This window comes from Apis cerana, linkage group LG11 (assembly GCF_029169275.1).
Source record: "Apis cerana isolate GH-2021 linkage group LG11, AcerK_1.0, whole genome shotgun sequence".
Lineage (NCBI taxonomy): Eukaryota > Metazoa > Arthropoda > Insecta > Hymenoptera > Apidae > Apis > Apis cerana.
In genome coordinates, this window is record NC_083862.1 from 11,718,078 (window position 1) to 11,733,705 (window position 15,628).

At 40.9% G+C, this 15,628-nt stretch overlaps 2 protein-coding genes across 11 annotated transcripts in view; both read right to left on the reverse strand.

The window, feature by feature from the left end:
• The window catches only part of LOC107995074 (ral guanine nucleotide dissociation stimulator), a 37,090-nt gene extending 28,996 nt beyond the window's left edge, over positions 1–8,094 (reverse strand). Inside the window, exon 1 of one of the 3 annotated variants that reach the window (XM_062081896.1) lies at positions 7,000–8,094. In XM_062081896.1, the coding sequence (XP_061937880.1) occupies positions 7,000–7,029 (30 nt within the window). In that variant the 5' untranslated portion in view covers positions 7,030–8,094. The remainder of the gene's footprint in view (positions 1–6,999) is intronic. The other 2 variants (XM_028665399.2, XM_017052315.3) reach the window with 2 other exon arrangements.
• Positions 8,095–8,347: 253 nt separating this feature from the next.
• LOC107995132 (serine-rich adhesin for platelets) overlaps positions 8,348–15,628 on the reverse strand; it is a 34,433-nt gene continuing 27,152 nt past the window's right edge. For 4 of the 8 annotated variants that reach the window (XM_017052452.3, XM_062081886.1, XM_062081885.1 and 1 more), the window contains 4 exons: positions 12,239–14,569; positions 11,849–12,096; positions 11,312–11,728; positions 8,348–11,239 (listed from right to left, as the gene is read on the reverse strand). In XM_017052452.3, coding sequence (XP_016907941.2) covers positions 10,247–11,239; positions 11,312–11,728; positions 11,849–12,096; positions 12,239–14,569 — 3,989 coding nt within the window. In that variant the 3' untranslated portion in view covers positions 8,348–10,246. Of the gene's footprint in view, positions 11,240–11,311; positions 11,729–11,848; positions 12,100–12,238; positions 14,570–15,628 lie in introns of all 8 variants that reach the window. The other 4 variants (XM_017052449.3, XM_062081883.1, XM_028665398.2 and 1 more) reach the window with 1 other exon arrangement.

Consider the following 15,628-nt stretch of genomic DNA (forward strand, 5'->3'; position numbering starts at 1 on the left):
CGTGGTGCGTTTGCAACGTGTGATCGTGCTATACGTGACTCGGTGCATTTCGTTGGCCGACACGTATACCGTTTTGTTTCGTTTTGTTTCCCCATCCGTTCTCGCGTGCAATTCACCGAACAGTAAATCTTGTTAGAGCGTATATACGCGTACTCCACAACAGGCCACTCTGTGCCAGTCTGCACACGAGAGCGCGGTCCAGCACCGTGGAAAAATCGATACTCGGCTTCTCACCACCCCGGAATCGACGGGGGAACAAATCCTGCCTCTCAAACAGTGGCAACTCATCGAAAGATACGCTTCTCCTTTTTTTTTTTTACCTTCCGTTTCAACACCTTTCGCTTTGATCGCTTTGAAAAATTGATCGAACGAAACGAATTGGAAAAAAAGAAAGGATAGGATCATCCGCCTCGTTCTAATTTCCTCGATTCGATGTTATCAGATCGTATCGTGGAAAAAAATCCCAATATCGAGGCTCAACTCAAATTATAACAGAGGAATTCGACTATCCATCACTTCTGTCTGTCCACTCATGGCAAAAAATTAGCTTCAGAATTGCTGTTTACTATGCGTATCTATTTTATCAAGATAATTATAAAAAAAAATGTAAAAAAAATGTAACGGTGAATCGAAAACATCCGCTCGTATCAAACCGACAACCTCGTTATTCGTAGCCTCTAAGTTTCTAAGCCGGCTGAGAAGTAATAATTATAATCCAGTCTGTGCTCCTCGGTCCTAAGGTCGTTTACTTTCTTAGAATCGCGACTCTCGTGCGTCTGCTCGCGTGTACACGCAATACGGCTAGAAAGGCGAGCGTGGTCGATAAAACCCGTGGCCCCAGGCGAGACGATGTTCATTAACCCCGTTAACTCTCGCGGATCCATTTCTGCGCGCCGATTTCTTCTCTCCAAACGTTTGATCAATCTCTTGGATGCGTTGCCTCTGGATAACGGAACCGATGAAACCACGTATCGGTCCATGTATCATCCGATAAATCAAAGGATCGATCGAGTGCACGATTATTCGAAGAAAAATTGATTTAGCGTAACGAGCGAGGTCATGGTCGTTAGATCGATGATGGAAAGGAGGGAAGAGTAGAGAAACGAGGAATCGTGGCTGACAGGGTTTACGATTGAACGAAACAGTTATATATATATTACGGTCTGAATCGTGGACGTTGGATCGAGGAGTGTAACAGGTGTTAATAAACGAGGAAAGAATGCGTGAAGTAAATATGATAATTGCATCCTCGACGAGTGGAATTTCCGATGAAATTGTTAAGTACATTGGTAAATTGTTGTTGTATGCAGAACAAAGCAGACGCATCGAGTGAATTTCAAATCGTGCGATTTTTAAATCTTTCGAGACTTCAATTTGTTCGGATAATTGAACTTGAAAGAATCTATTTATTATTCGTCTCGATTTAAAATGTTTAAACGGAGAAGTAATCTATTGAAAAATATCGAATAAAAGTGAAGAGAGAGAGAGAGAAAAAAATGGCCATTACTCAAGGACGATCGTTGCGTGGCATATACTATTCGCGAAATTTCTCCACTTTCACACGAGATCGGCCGGTGTAAAACACGTGTTTACCAGCAGTGGTAGTCAAACTACCGCTGTTCCCAGCCATTAGAGCGGACAGAAGAAAAACCCCGATTTCTTTGTGTCTGAAGCGATTCAGAAATCCAAGCAACGTACCCGATTTTGTTTCAATCGCGTATGCAACAAACTATTATCATTTCCCTCTTCTCCAGTCCATTCTCTACTTTTTTCTTCTTTTTTTCCTCCTCCTCCCCCTTTTAATTCGCTATTGTCATCGCTTTCGTTCGTGAAGTCGACCGAATTGCACCACGCCGAAACCTTGAGCGATTTCACACTCACGTAGGTGTACTGAGTCACGAATACGTGTGCGTGTCCCACGCACAACCCACGAGTCACGTTTTTCACGAAAATCGGTAGATTTCGATAGAATCTTGATGATTCGTCGAGTGTTCAATTTTCGAGAGGAAAAGAAGGGATGTATTTGAGATCGAGCGCGAAATAAAAAGATGGCGCGAATGTTGGAGGAAACGATATTGAGATCAAGATCACAGTTCAAATCGAATTGACGTCTGTTGAATTTCGATTTGAACTCGATTTGAAGCGATAAAAATTAAAAATTGATCGATGATTTTTATTCGCGACGAACGAGATCTTCGAAAACTCGTGAATTTTGCTAATATTTCCATTTTTATATCTACAATTTATATTTCTAAGGTTAAATCATTCGCTCTTTGCTAACGTAATGTAACAAAATTAATAGGAATTTTCGAGTACTTGAATAAAACATTTAACCGACTAAATTATAAAGAACGTTCATAACGTTCTGGAATAATTTAATACATTGCATACTCTATAATAAAAAAATTAAAAATTAATTTAAGATGTAGAGAAATACAGAAAGAGAAAGTCATTTGCATATATTCGCGACTAACTTTTCCCTGAAATAGCAATAATAATTCTTTATCGCATTAGGAAGTAACATTTCTCCAATTTACCAAGTTCTGCAAACTCGATTTAATATTTTAATCGTTATAATCAAATATCCTTACCACTTGTATAAATGTTTGATTTTCGTAGCCGATACCAATTTCACAACTCCAATAAGAAACAGCTCGACCACGAGACGCTTCTATGATTAACGTCTGCAGATCTGGCCTTTTTGCGGTTTCAAGCCTCTTAAACCTAAACCGAGACTTGTATTTTTTTATTTCTCTTTTCTTCCCCTCATCGAGAATCTGTTCTCCTATCCAGTTTTTATATCTTTTGTATTACGTGTATTATCTCGAAACCATTCGATAAGATCAGAAAGGAACAGCAAGGAGCAGATTTAATATTCCTTTTCTTCCTTAATGGTCGATGCAATTTCTTCCACGATTCGATCCTCCCTTATAAACGTACCCATATTCCACGCTTCTATAATTCTATGGCACGCGTAATTACAATTACAAAAAAAGAAAAATTATTTTGCTATCGTTACGTGTAATCTCGTAATTCGCAACATATGGCTTAAACATTATAACCTTCGACTCGTTTAAACTCGTATAACTCCTTGAAATGGAAAATCGCGTTAAACGATTTTAAGTGGATCTAATATATAATATCTCGCACGAGGTAAATTTTCCAAGAACCACGGCGGTTACAAAACCATTGTCGAGATCTGCATTCTCGTTAAAAACGATATTTATCAATTTCCACGATGCATTCCAGTACGTAATCATCGGATCTCTCTGATTTCATACTTCCATTCGAATTTTTAAAACTTTGAAAGATGAAAAAATAATTGTATTCCATTGATACATTCACTCTTTCAGCCTCTTATAAATCCTCATAAAATAAATAATCATTTTTCCATTCCAAACGAAAGTCTTTCCACGAAATTCTTTCATATTCATTCACGTCACGTCTAATTGTCCCCCCTTCCCCCTAAATCGTGCCTGTTTTAACATCGACGGAAATGAAACAGAGTACGTACGCGAATATACGAGATGAAAAAAATACGCGTTTGTGTACACCGCTGCTCCAATTCTTCAGCACGCGCTTCGCACGAATCAATCTTCTCACGAGAGCGTGGTTCGATCGTGAGAAAGGCGGATGTCCATTCAGAATTCAGTACAAAACGAGAAGAATCCATCTCTCCCCTCTTTCTCTCTCTCTCTCTCCCCCAGCCGTGTCGCTTTCCTTTCTATCCTTCTTTGTCTGGGTTTCCCGCGATGATCTCCGATGTTCGTCGACGCCGACCGAACGGAAACGTGAAAGTAACGTGGACCGGTGGAGACGGTGTGTGCTCGTGGCGGTCGCGTATTTTTCTTCAACGTGAAATCGATACGCGAGAATCCATCTCTCGTATGACACATCGATATGGGAAAGAGATCAGGATCGGCCTACTGAACCGATACCCGTGAATCCTGCGATTAATTACAACCGATCGAGAGTGAGAACGTTTAATGTATTGCAAATTACAGTTGCGGCCGTTTGGAGAGATTACGTACGATATCAAACAAGAATTAATTATTTATCCGGCGAATAGAATATTCCTTCGGGTGATCAGAGTATAGTTATTGAAATTGTATGAATTAATTTCAATCCAATTTCCACTTTCGATCCTCACGAATATAATATGCAGGTATTATGATATATCTGTTACAAATGCATTGATGGATCAAAGAAGAGGATCACTGGATAAACAATTAATTAAGTTCAAGGCATTGGGAGATAACGAGTTAACTCATCATCTTCCTCGATTAACAGCTTAATAGATTAATCGTGGGATGAAATAAATTTTAGTTTTTTTCTTTTGATGCGATGACTACGCTTCTCCCTTCTCACCCTATTTTCTTTTTTAAATACGAATCTTATCTATACACTGCCTATAATTCTATTCGATTACTTTTAAATAATCTTACGATACCTAATTTGATAAAAGAGTGAGAAGAATCTTAGAAAATCGGAGGACGCCCCCTTTTTCCAGTTTTATCATTTTAAATATCTGTAATATAGATTTTCACCTTGGGTCGAGTAACTAGAAGTAACAGTACCCGTGGCATTGGTACGTCTACCATCCACTACTGAACGCTCCAGATCGACTCGTTTATCGTTCGAGTTTCTTGCACAAAGTCCTCGTTCATTCTCCAACATCTGGCCGAAGATGTATTTCCCGAAGGAGTGTCTCGAAGCTATATCTCTTGCCAACAATGGACCAATTTTCAACCACGAGATAGACATTATTCTGAATCTGTATTTTCGATCACATATGTCGAGTGAATATATATTTACATATATATATATATCGTTACAAAATCGTCACAGAATAGCTTGAACGTGTTCCCTTTCCTTTTCGATGAAAGCGTGACCCAAGACGGAAATCAAAGTATACAGGGTGCTCCAAAATGTCGATCGAAAGTATCTTCGTTTCGCGAGAAACCGACTCGAGACTCCATATTGCGTATAAAAACTAACGTAACTTTCTCTTCCATTTTTTTTCTACTACGATCACTTGCAAGAACGTTAAACGTATACATTTTTTTTCAAAGTCTTAGGATATATCTTGTATTTTCTACGATATTTTTGAAAATTTTATTTAATTTTCTTAATATGTCGCTAATTTAAACATGGTCGTACGATTATTCTAGATACGATAGAATTAATAGAGGAAATAGATCTCTATATTGTAAAATTTTACATATATATTTTATAAATTATTGTGAAAATCGAGATTTTCTGTGTTTGCTATTCAGAATTTAATGCTTTAAATTCAGTTCAATATGTCATGGATTAATTTTTTACAGAAAAATAGGTTTTTAAACAATCAAGTTATGAATGTTTTGTAGAACACCTTGTATCTATGAAAAAGTTGTACATTCGCAAAACCCGCACTTCTTTCTCGCCTCCTGCATTCCGCGACGCGCCTCGTTAGACTTGACACGTATTACTTTGCATTCTCATAAGCGTTATACCGTCCTGCCTTTCTCATCGACCAAGAACTGGTAAAGGATTAACGCGATCGTGGAATTTTTAATCGAGAAGGAAACTTTGCAGACGACAACGCTCGTAGAGTGTTCAACCGAAGAGAATAACTAATGCTTTGAATCTAATTTCTTCATGGCACAAACAAGGCTAATCGTCGAATATAGTAACAATAGCGATAGAAATAATAACAACAATGATAAAAATAAATGGCCTAAAATCAATTTCGAACTGGAATTACGAAGCAAAGAGCATATGCGTAATATACGAGAGCGATATGGTCGACCGAATAATTTCTAACATAAACAGAACGACATCCCTCGATAGTAAGCATACCTTCGCGTGCGCGAGGCGTGCGCGAGTTTCATTGACTCTCGAGTTATTGAACGTGTTCCATCCAAGTACAAGCTGTTCGCTGCATTACGATTGCGTCCACGAGGCAAGAGAACTAAGGTCAACGAAACCCGAACAAGAGATTATCTTTGGACAAGATCCTCGAATAAAATCATAATAAGGGAAGAAAAAGAAGGAAGATACGTGTGATATCAAAAACGATTCTTACAGAATGTAGAGAACTCGTTTTAAACGATGTCCCGATCGAAAATCATATTCTACGCTCGTCCCATTTTGTCCCGTGGCTAACCGAGCTTACGAAACGTAAAGCGGATTTCACAACTATGACCATCGAGCAAGAAGTAACGCTAACCGCAAGAAATTACTTTTACTCGGTACAGATGAGACTGTCCATTCGGATCACGTGGTCCAGGAACACGTGACAGCATCCAAGTTATTAGCAATTAACGTTGAACGATGTAATAAAGATCTATGATCTACGAGTACTTTTTTTAATTGCTTTGGAACTCGTATTTCATCACGATGAAAATTACTGGTAATAACGTAACTCTCATATAAGATTAAATTATGATAAATGTTTGCTAAATTTATTAAATTCATTCTTTGAAACTACCGAATTTAACACACAATGTTTCGTGTTTAGAATCCCACACGAGCCGATTAGTCAGCATAATTAATAATTGTCAAAAGATTGAAACTCGTTACGTACAAAGTGAATCGAAATCGATTCACGCTGACGACGCAATCGTGCAATTTCATGATTGTTATTTAAACATTTTATTTCCTGTTTCATTGATTACGTAAAAAAAATTACGATAAGGAACGTTCCTTCTGTCAAATGTTTTATAATTTTTTCAATGCGCGATCAAAACGTTTTATCATTGATACGAAAGTGAAATACATATGTTCTCTTAAGAATATTCCCGCCAATAGGAATATTTCCTTCGTGACCGCGTTACGTTAAACGAGAGAGAAGAAATAAGAAAGAGAAAGAACGAGCTTTCAAATCCACGATTATTTCCGCACGACAAAACCGCGCTCTGTCAACCTGCATATTTCACTGTCCGCAATACAAACACGAAACAGACAGAGAGACAAAACAGGAGGGAGTAATAAAAAAGAGAAAGGTATGATAATTACCAAGGAGTCGTCCCCATTGTCAGCGCTCATAGCCCACCGCTAGCGCGAGGGAATTCGAGATCGTCGTCGTGGTCGTCGTCTTCGGTCCTCTTCGCCGCCCTTCCGGTAGAACAACCTTGCACTCGTCATTTTGCAGCATATCCTAAATTCGCAGGACACTCGAAAGACTCGTTAATATACACTAATGATAGCGCCTCACACCTGTCATCTGACATTGCAGCAACGACGCGACTTGTGATACAATGGTTAACGTATATAGAAGGGACGAGATAGAAAAAGACCGAATCGAGAAAGGGCAAGCGTAAGAGAGAGAAACGAAGAGAGAGGACACTGACACACGAAACGTCAACGACACTAGCACGCCGTCGTGTTAACCGTTCTCACGAAAGCGTCGCGAATTTTTGAACTACGCCATGAACGTGAATCTCGCATCATACATCGAATCTAACTCGATCTCTTATTTTCGCGTTTCAACGATCGAACAAGAAGAAAAAGAGTCGAATAATAAATTTACCGCACCAATCGAACTACCGTACAGGCTCACGGGCAAGCGCTTACTTCCAGAGGCACTCAACTCGAGAACTACTAGTGCTTTCCCTTCCATCGCGTCGTCCCCACTCCTCGCGGCATACGAACAGGAAGAAGAAACGAGTCATTTAGAATCAAATTAGTTTGCCACGTAGAATATCACATGAATTATCATTTTAAAAACTGATCGTTTGTGCACTCGCGCTTTCGAATATGATTTATATTTCGAAAAATAACGAGAAAAAACACAACCGCGACACGTACAGGATTCCCGCTATGGACGCCATATTGAAACTAAACGTGCGCGCGCATCTACAATTTCAGATACATAATTTGAATTATTTTACCGGGTTATTTAAATTTTCGTTATAAAAACGTATTAAAATTTACGTAGATATTTTACTAATACTAACTTCTAATATTTTGTAAGACTTCTCTCTTCGTTCATATGAATAATAATAAATACACGTTAGTGTCTTTTAATCGCATATTATCGCAATAAATAAGAACAAGTATATTAAATGTAGAAAGAATATTTTTGCATAACGTTATGTGAATATTACCGGATATCCTATGCAATTAACATGACTTATATGACAGGATCGTAATACGGATTAAGGTACAATACATAGAAAAGAATCACATAAAACATGAGTTTTTACGAACTATTTCCAACGTAACAAATGAAGGAATTGAAGGATGGTATCATGAATATAAAAGGACGAAATAACAAAGAACAAAAAGACGCACACATAATAAGACAACACATTACACGACAGACAAGAGACTTTTTCACAACATTTAATAAAACGCTATCAACTATGTATGCCTTTTTTTTACTCAAATACTCTAAAAGTTACTTACATACGTGTAGTTTATATGTATATTTATGTTATACGGAGGTGTCACATCCCTCGCAACATCTTAACTCTTTAAATCTACGTCCCTCTCGTTTCTTCTATTTTCGAAAATGAGATTTCGTTATCATTGTACACTGACAACAAACGTAACGATTTTAGGCACCAATCAGCGACGATGAACACAGTGTAAAACACGGAAATAGAAGATCGTCAAAAGTGCTTGGGAGCTGACACGTCCAATAAGTATGTATAAATTTAATACTAGCGTCGTTATCATTGTTTTCTTATGTGTAATATTTCAATTAATCGTGGGTATAGCGATCAACGTCCCGGGATGCTAAAGAGGTCTGTGTCTGAAAATCTACAAGGTGAGTAACAATGGGTGTGCAAAAGAATATCTGAATATGATATATTTACCATTAGATTTTGTTTACTATAGTTTTTGAAAAAATTAAAAAAACTTCGCGCAGATTTGTTTTTTATTTTGTTCATGTTAACGATTACCTTGAAATTGCAATGATTGAAATCGAGCCATTGATCAAACCGAGAAAAGACGTGAGAATTCTTAATGAAAAAAAAAAAAAAAAATCTATATTTTTTCACATAAAAAAAATTCATTTTTTGTTCACATCTTTGTAGAATGTGCGTGATATTAAAAAAAGGAATGCAATTTCAAGGTGTCATACAAAAAAAATGAGAAAAATATACGAGGGCTTAAATATTATGTGTTCTGTAGACAGCGTGCGCTTCGTATGCCAACCAACTATAGTCTCCCTAACATTCGAAACATGTACATCCATATGTAATCCTAATAACGCGTGCATTCATTATAACACGAGAAAGTATCAAGTCTCTAACTTTAATCATCATCCGTTGAAAAACCATTCAAACTCGATCCCTTACTAATTGGCATAAAAAAAGTCCCATAATTTATTTTCTTAATCTACGATCCTGGCAAATTACATTTTCACATATGCACTGGTATCACAATCGCTCATATTTCGTGGTCGTAATATAAATGTGTTTTGTGTGTACATGCATATGCCTTTTTTTTTTTTTTTTTTTTTTCCTTTCTGATCAGCAATGCGAACACCTTTCGATTTCGCTGTCGCAATTAAATATTAAGTTTTTCGCCATCGCCGCTGTCACACATTCGAAAACTTGTTTTATCCTTTTTTTTAAAAAGACGCGAGACCCGCGTTCCTATGATTAAAGTATTAAAGTTAAGTATTATAAACTGCAATCTAAGCTGATCCCATATGTTGTTTCTTGGTCACAACCTCGTTGAATTTATTCTGTAACTGTACAGAATTCTTGTCGGTTCAAGGAGACTGTTCATGAAGATTTTCGACGAAGACCTTTCCTCGAAAATCCTTCACCGAATTGGCGGCCCTGGATTCTCTTCACGTTTATTGAGAACATCGTCTTATCCATTCAATCAATTACACAATCGATGATTTTATAATAAAGGAACAAGGACGATGTCTCAAAGCTCCATCCCGGGCGGACGCACACGTATCCGCGTAATTTTTCTAACGACATCCACGGGACTCGTCGTAGTTAACCGCGAGTGATTCTCGAGGAGAACATTTGTTCTGTTCGAAAACCACATAAACAATTTACTCAGATTTATCTAACGCATGGAAGGATGACTGGTTAAAATTCCAGTACCTTCTTATCGGGATACTTCTTCTTTTTTATTTTTTATTATTTTTTTTCTTTTTTTTTTTTTCCTTTTATTCGCGAGGTTTCCGACGAAAACTTGTCGAAATTACTCTATTTTTCATTATAAATCACTATGGGTCAAAAACGTTTTGACGGACTTGCACATAGACAATTCTTTGTATCTACAGTTTGATCTAAGCGGATACAGTCTCAACCATTGATTTTTTTATGATTTCTCCAAAATTTTCATCGCACTCCTCTGTACTTTCCGATTGCTGTTCGTTACCTTGGTTTTTTTCTACCTCAACCTTGGTTCCATTACCGTGATAAGTACTGTGCGGCTGAGGCTCCATTTCACCATAATACGAATATCTACCAGACAAAAGTTCAGAAAATGGTTCTAGTTTACCCATCTGTTGAACCACAGTATTCATTGGCTGTACCGAATTTAAATTTGTATATTGTGATCCGGTCGTTTCATCTTGCGCAAAACTAGTTTCATAGCTGGAAGAATGTTGTCCGGGATGGACCTGGCAGTTCCCCTGAATTGATCCGGTATCTTGTCCGTAAGGCGCATAATGTGAGAACCCTGCATTTCCTGGCACCGTTTGGAATTGCGGCTGAAATTGCACCCTAGATGTGGAAGGAAGATTAGCGTAAGGCTGATAATCCTGATAAGCAGGTTGTTGAAAGTTTACTCCGGCACTTGTTTGGCCTGAGAATGTTTGAAAAGCTTGACTAAATTCAGGATGAAGTTTTCTTTGAGGTCCCTGCGTACCGTCAACGGTATCTTCGCTAGGATAACAATCATCTCTAATCGCATACAAATCCAGGCTATCCTCTCTTGTACCAGATACTTCTGGCTGACAATTTGTCCCGCCATCTCTAGCGTCATGATTCTCATAATGCAGCGTGGTAAATCCACCGCCATTCAAACATGATTCCGTGGTCCTATTCTCCATCACGGATCCTAAATTGATCTCTCGTAACGGACTTCTACCGTTTTGATTGTCGGAAGCGTCATGATCCGCGCCTTCTTCCTCTTCTCGTTGCTTTTTTTCTAACTCTAACCGCATTAACGTGTGAATGAAATGCGTTCGTACTCGTACTGGATTAAACTCGATCCTGCCTGAACTATTTGCACAACCATCGCGAGTACATCCGCAAGGGAAACCCGCTCTATCAACCTATTAACACACACATCACGTCATTCATTTGTTTTGTAGAAAAAAAATTCTTTATAGCGTTCATCTACTAACCTGGCACTTTACATTAGCTCGACTACAAGGACAGCTCTCAGGATCGCAGTATCCTTTACACCCGCAACCACAATGTTCTCTGCTAGCTCTAATGTCGCGACATTCATCCTTCTCGACCGCGTCTATTCTACGTACTCCTGCTGCTCTAAGTAAAGCTCGTCTCTGCCATGTAGGCACTGGTTGCAAGAAGTAATAACTATCGATATCCAGATCCTCGTTATCACTTTGTTCCTCGTCTGTATCGTCGCTAGGATCCTCGGAACTGGATGCTGCTTCCGATACGCAATTTGCAGCACGCTCGGAGCGTAATTGAGCTAGTCTAGCACGATGAATTCGCCTCTGTTCAGCAGCATGCTCCGATAACGAGAATCGTTCAGCATGAGTGTGTGTTGCGCTCATGCCAAGAGTGCTGCCACCCTGAGAAGGATAAATCGATTTAGCATGCTATATTCGTACGTACTATATACCATTAATACGTACAATGCGGATATAGTCTATGTAAAATTTATAACGAAATAGAATCTATATCGCATGTACCTGAGAAGGTACACAAGTAAAACCTTGTGCCCTGGGAAAATAATAAACTGTGACTGCATCGAACTGAATATTGCGTTTCTTTTTCATCGATTCGTCCGTATTGCTTCTCTTTGGGCTAGGAACCCCTTCCATACAATCCATCAATCTTCGTTTCAGATTACTCTTCGAAGGACTACGAAAATTCGCCAATGGCGTCTGTGGCGTGTCGGATACATCCACGTTCGGTACAAAGCTATCCAATTGATTTACTGCTGAAAAAGAACGTCATATTACTTAATCACATTCTTGCTTGAGCAAAAATTAACGTATTTATTACAAACATGTTGGTCACCTTTAAAAAGATTGAACTTGGAAAGGAAAATTATACAGAGAATAATATCGTTCAATTACCTTTTTCTTTGTCGGAAAGTATATCATCTGGTATCCTATCTAAGAAAGAAGTCTCGGAATCGCTTTCCGGCACTGGCGCAGGCCCTGGATCACCAGGAATCTCGCTTCCCAGCCCAGAATCGCTTCCATCCGATCTAACCTCATCTCGTGCACCGGTAGCAAGGGCCAAACTTTCCGCTGAATCCTCGGTGAAAGCTTCCGGTCTCTCCGGCTCCAACCTCGATATGATCTCCGGATTAATATCGACGCAACAAATGGACTCGCTCTCTTGACAGGATATTTGGTCGGAAGCAGCGTCATCGTCGCATCCACCGAGGCGTACGTTCGCCATGCTCGACATTTCAGAACTATCGGACCCAGTCTCGGTTTCCGTCTCTGTATCGATAGCTTCTGGAACATCCGTGGTAGATTCCAACAACTCCTCCGGGGAGCTGGGTCTCGCCGTCTCGATCGAATCTAAATTGTTTAAGGATTGTAGATTCGTGGAGGAGGGCAGAGGGAAGGAAAACACGACCTCCTCGTCCTCCGCCAACTTTTCTATTATCGCTCTCGGTGCCGTTTCTTCCTTATCCACTGTCTGAATCGTTGTCGTCGTTCTCACCGCTTTCGGCAACGTTATCCTCTGTAAGAGCACCTTGCATTCCTTGATGGGGGTGGTGAAAGATGATTCTAATTTCTCTTGTGCCGTTTGCAACGTGGATACTACGACGGAGTCTACTTGTTTCTCCTGGTCCTGTGACTCAGTCTTTTGATCACTTTCGCTCGTATAAGTGCACAATGGGACAAAACAATGCAACGATTCTTTGGGATCAGTCCTTACGTCGACGTCACCGGCGTCTTCCTTGCATTCGCTACTTTTCTTTTGCTTTCTCTTAGGTACGATAACCATACGCTTCTTATCTTTCCGCTCGGCCGCTAAGTAACGGGACAAATCGATCTGTTCCACCTTAACTATTAAATTGGGTAACGAATTTTTTATCAGTTCATTAGACGTTTCGTCGTGCGCAATAGCGCAAGCATCGTTCGCAGGCATAGCGTCGTTGCACGAGCACTCGTCGTCGATCGGCTCCTCGCACTGTTTCGGCTCCTGACACTTTTTAAGGTTCCGCTCGGGGCTGTCGCGAGACAGGGAACAACAGGAATCCTCGTCGATGAACGGGTCCGGATACTCGAGCTTTTCGCTCTGCTCTGCCAGCGCCTCCTCGACGCTGCCATTGGTACATTCACCTTCCAACGATGTCGCTACTCTGCAGATCCTGCGTTCCGCAGTGTCCGTGCAATCTATTGCCTCGGTATCATGATCCGTTTGAAAAGAATCGTCCAGACTCGCGCTCGTCGACAATCTACAGTTAGTACTCGTTAACAAATCATCGAGGATCCTGTTATTTCTCGGGATACATCGACTTCCAACGTCGTTATCGAACAGACACGAGTCCGAGGACAAGGATATCTCACCGAGGGTGCGCTCTCGAAGAGAGACCAGCACGGGCGAGATCCTCCTTACTTGATTAGATTCGTTCTCCGGCATCTCGACGCCGATCCGCTTGATCTCCGCATTGATCGGCAGGAAATCGCTAGCCGGTCTTTTTCTACATATCGGCGACGAGGTGATGAATTCGCCGTCACTGGTTTTACAATACTCCGTCTGTTTTTCGACGCATTGAATCATCGACGAAGACGGCGATGGCGATGGCGATGGCGATGGTGATGGCGACGACGATGGCGAGGGCGACGGAGACGGCGACGACGACGGCGACGGCGATGGCGACGACGACGACGATGACGTTGATGATGACGTTGGCATCGCCGTAGATGCCGTCGTCTGCGTTGTCGTGCATATAGTTAGCATCGTCGTCGACGTCGACGTCGATGTCGGTGTCGATACCGCCTCTAAACAATCTTGTTCAACGATTAACTCGTTCGATTTCACTTCTACGTTCGATTTCACATCCACATCTTCGTCCTCGGATCGTTTCTCGTTCTTCCCCAATTTAAGACCCATGTCGGAGAAATCTAGCTGACCTTCGTCGGTCGAAGAGTCGTTCGAGGTCTCGAGAGAAGCGAGCGAAGCCTCGCACGATTCTACACTGACAAACGTTTCCTCGTTATCGATGGATTCACGAACATTGATGACATTGTCCACCTCTTCGGCTGTGGTCATCGAACAACCGACATCTTCGTCACGTTCCGTTGATTCGGTCCCCGTGACTGTCGACGGTTCCTCCGTCGACGCAGTTGTCGTTTCCGATGTCGATTCCGCCGAGGTGAAATCTTCTTGGGCCTCGATAAGACGGTCCTGGGCCGAAGGCGATTCCATCTGGAGCGTTTGATCTGCGTTGAATAGAAAAACACCAAAAAATTCGTTAAACTCGTAATCATGGCGTGCTACGGTGATATCGTAATTATAGAAATATTCGAAGAAACATCGCGAATTAAGAAACGTATCTTATCCGTTGAATCTCTCGTCGCCGATGGATTCAAAAGATTCGAGGTGATCGAATGAATTCGAGAAAAGAAATTGCGGAGAGAAAGAGATATAGAATAATAGACGCATAAGTTCGATGGACGTCACATCACCACCACCACCAGGATCGATTCATGCCATTTATACGTCAATCCTCTCGTCTCGAATCATTTTAACTCGTGTCTAATCATATTCTCCGCGTTGCTTCTTTGCTCTCGAAATATCATAAGCAAAGGGACGAAGAGGAGGATGGAGGGATCAATAATCCGCGCGTCGATACCGCGCACCGGTAAACGGAGAAAGACACAGTGGAATGCCAACACGGGGGAGGGAAAATAAATCGGGCATATCCCGAAATCTACTCCATAGTTTTCTACGCCCTCCTCTCACGATCTTGCGTGTGTCACCGATCCCACACGCGTATTACCCCGGACCCCGTGACTTTAATCCGTCGATATCTTTCTTATCGGGCCACCGAATATAAAAGGGACTCTGCATATAATCCTGACCGGAGATTATTGATTCAAAGCTGGCAGGAAAAGAGGGGTGGGGTGGGGAAGGAGGGGGAGGGGGAGGTTTCTGTCTGCCTTCGGTTACCATGCGCACCTTGTATCCCTTATATACCCCAGAAAACTCTGCAACTTAACCAGGTGTAAAAGGGTTCTTGGTCTTCCGTTCCTCCTTTCGTGATATCTTTTTTTTCTTTTTTTTTTCCTTCTCTCTTTCTCTCTCCCTCTCTCTCCCCCTCTCTTTTTTCTTTACCTTCGAGCCACACGATCTTACGTCCCCACCTTCCGCACCACTCTGTCCTCGCGCAAAGCCCGAACCTCCGAACACGAGGCTCGACCTCGACAATCTCTTATCACGACAAAGCCTTTAAGTCGTCTCGCAACTCCAGCTGCCTCCATTCTGCCCTCGAACCCGTC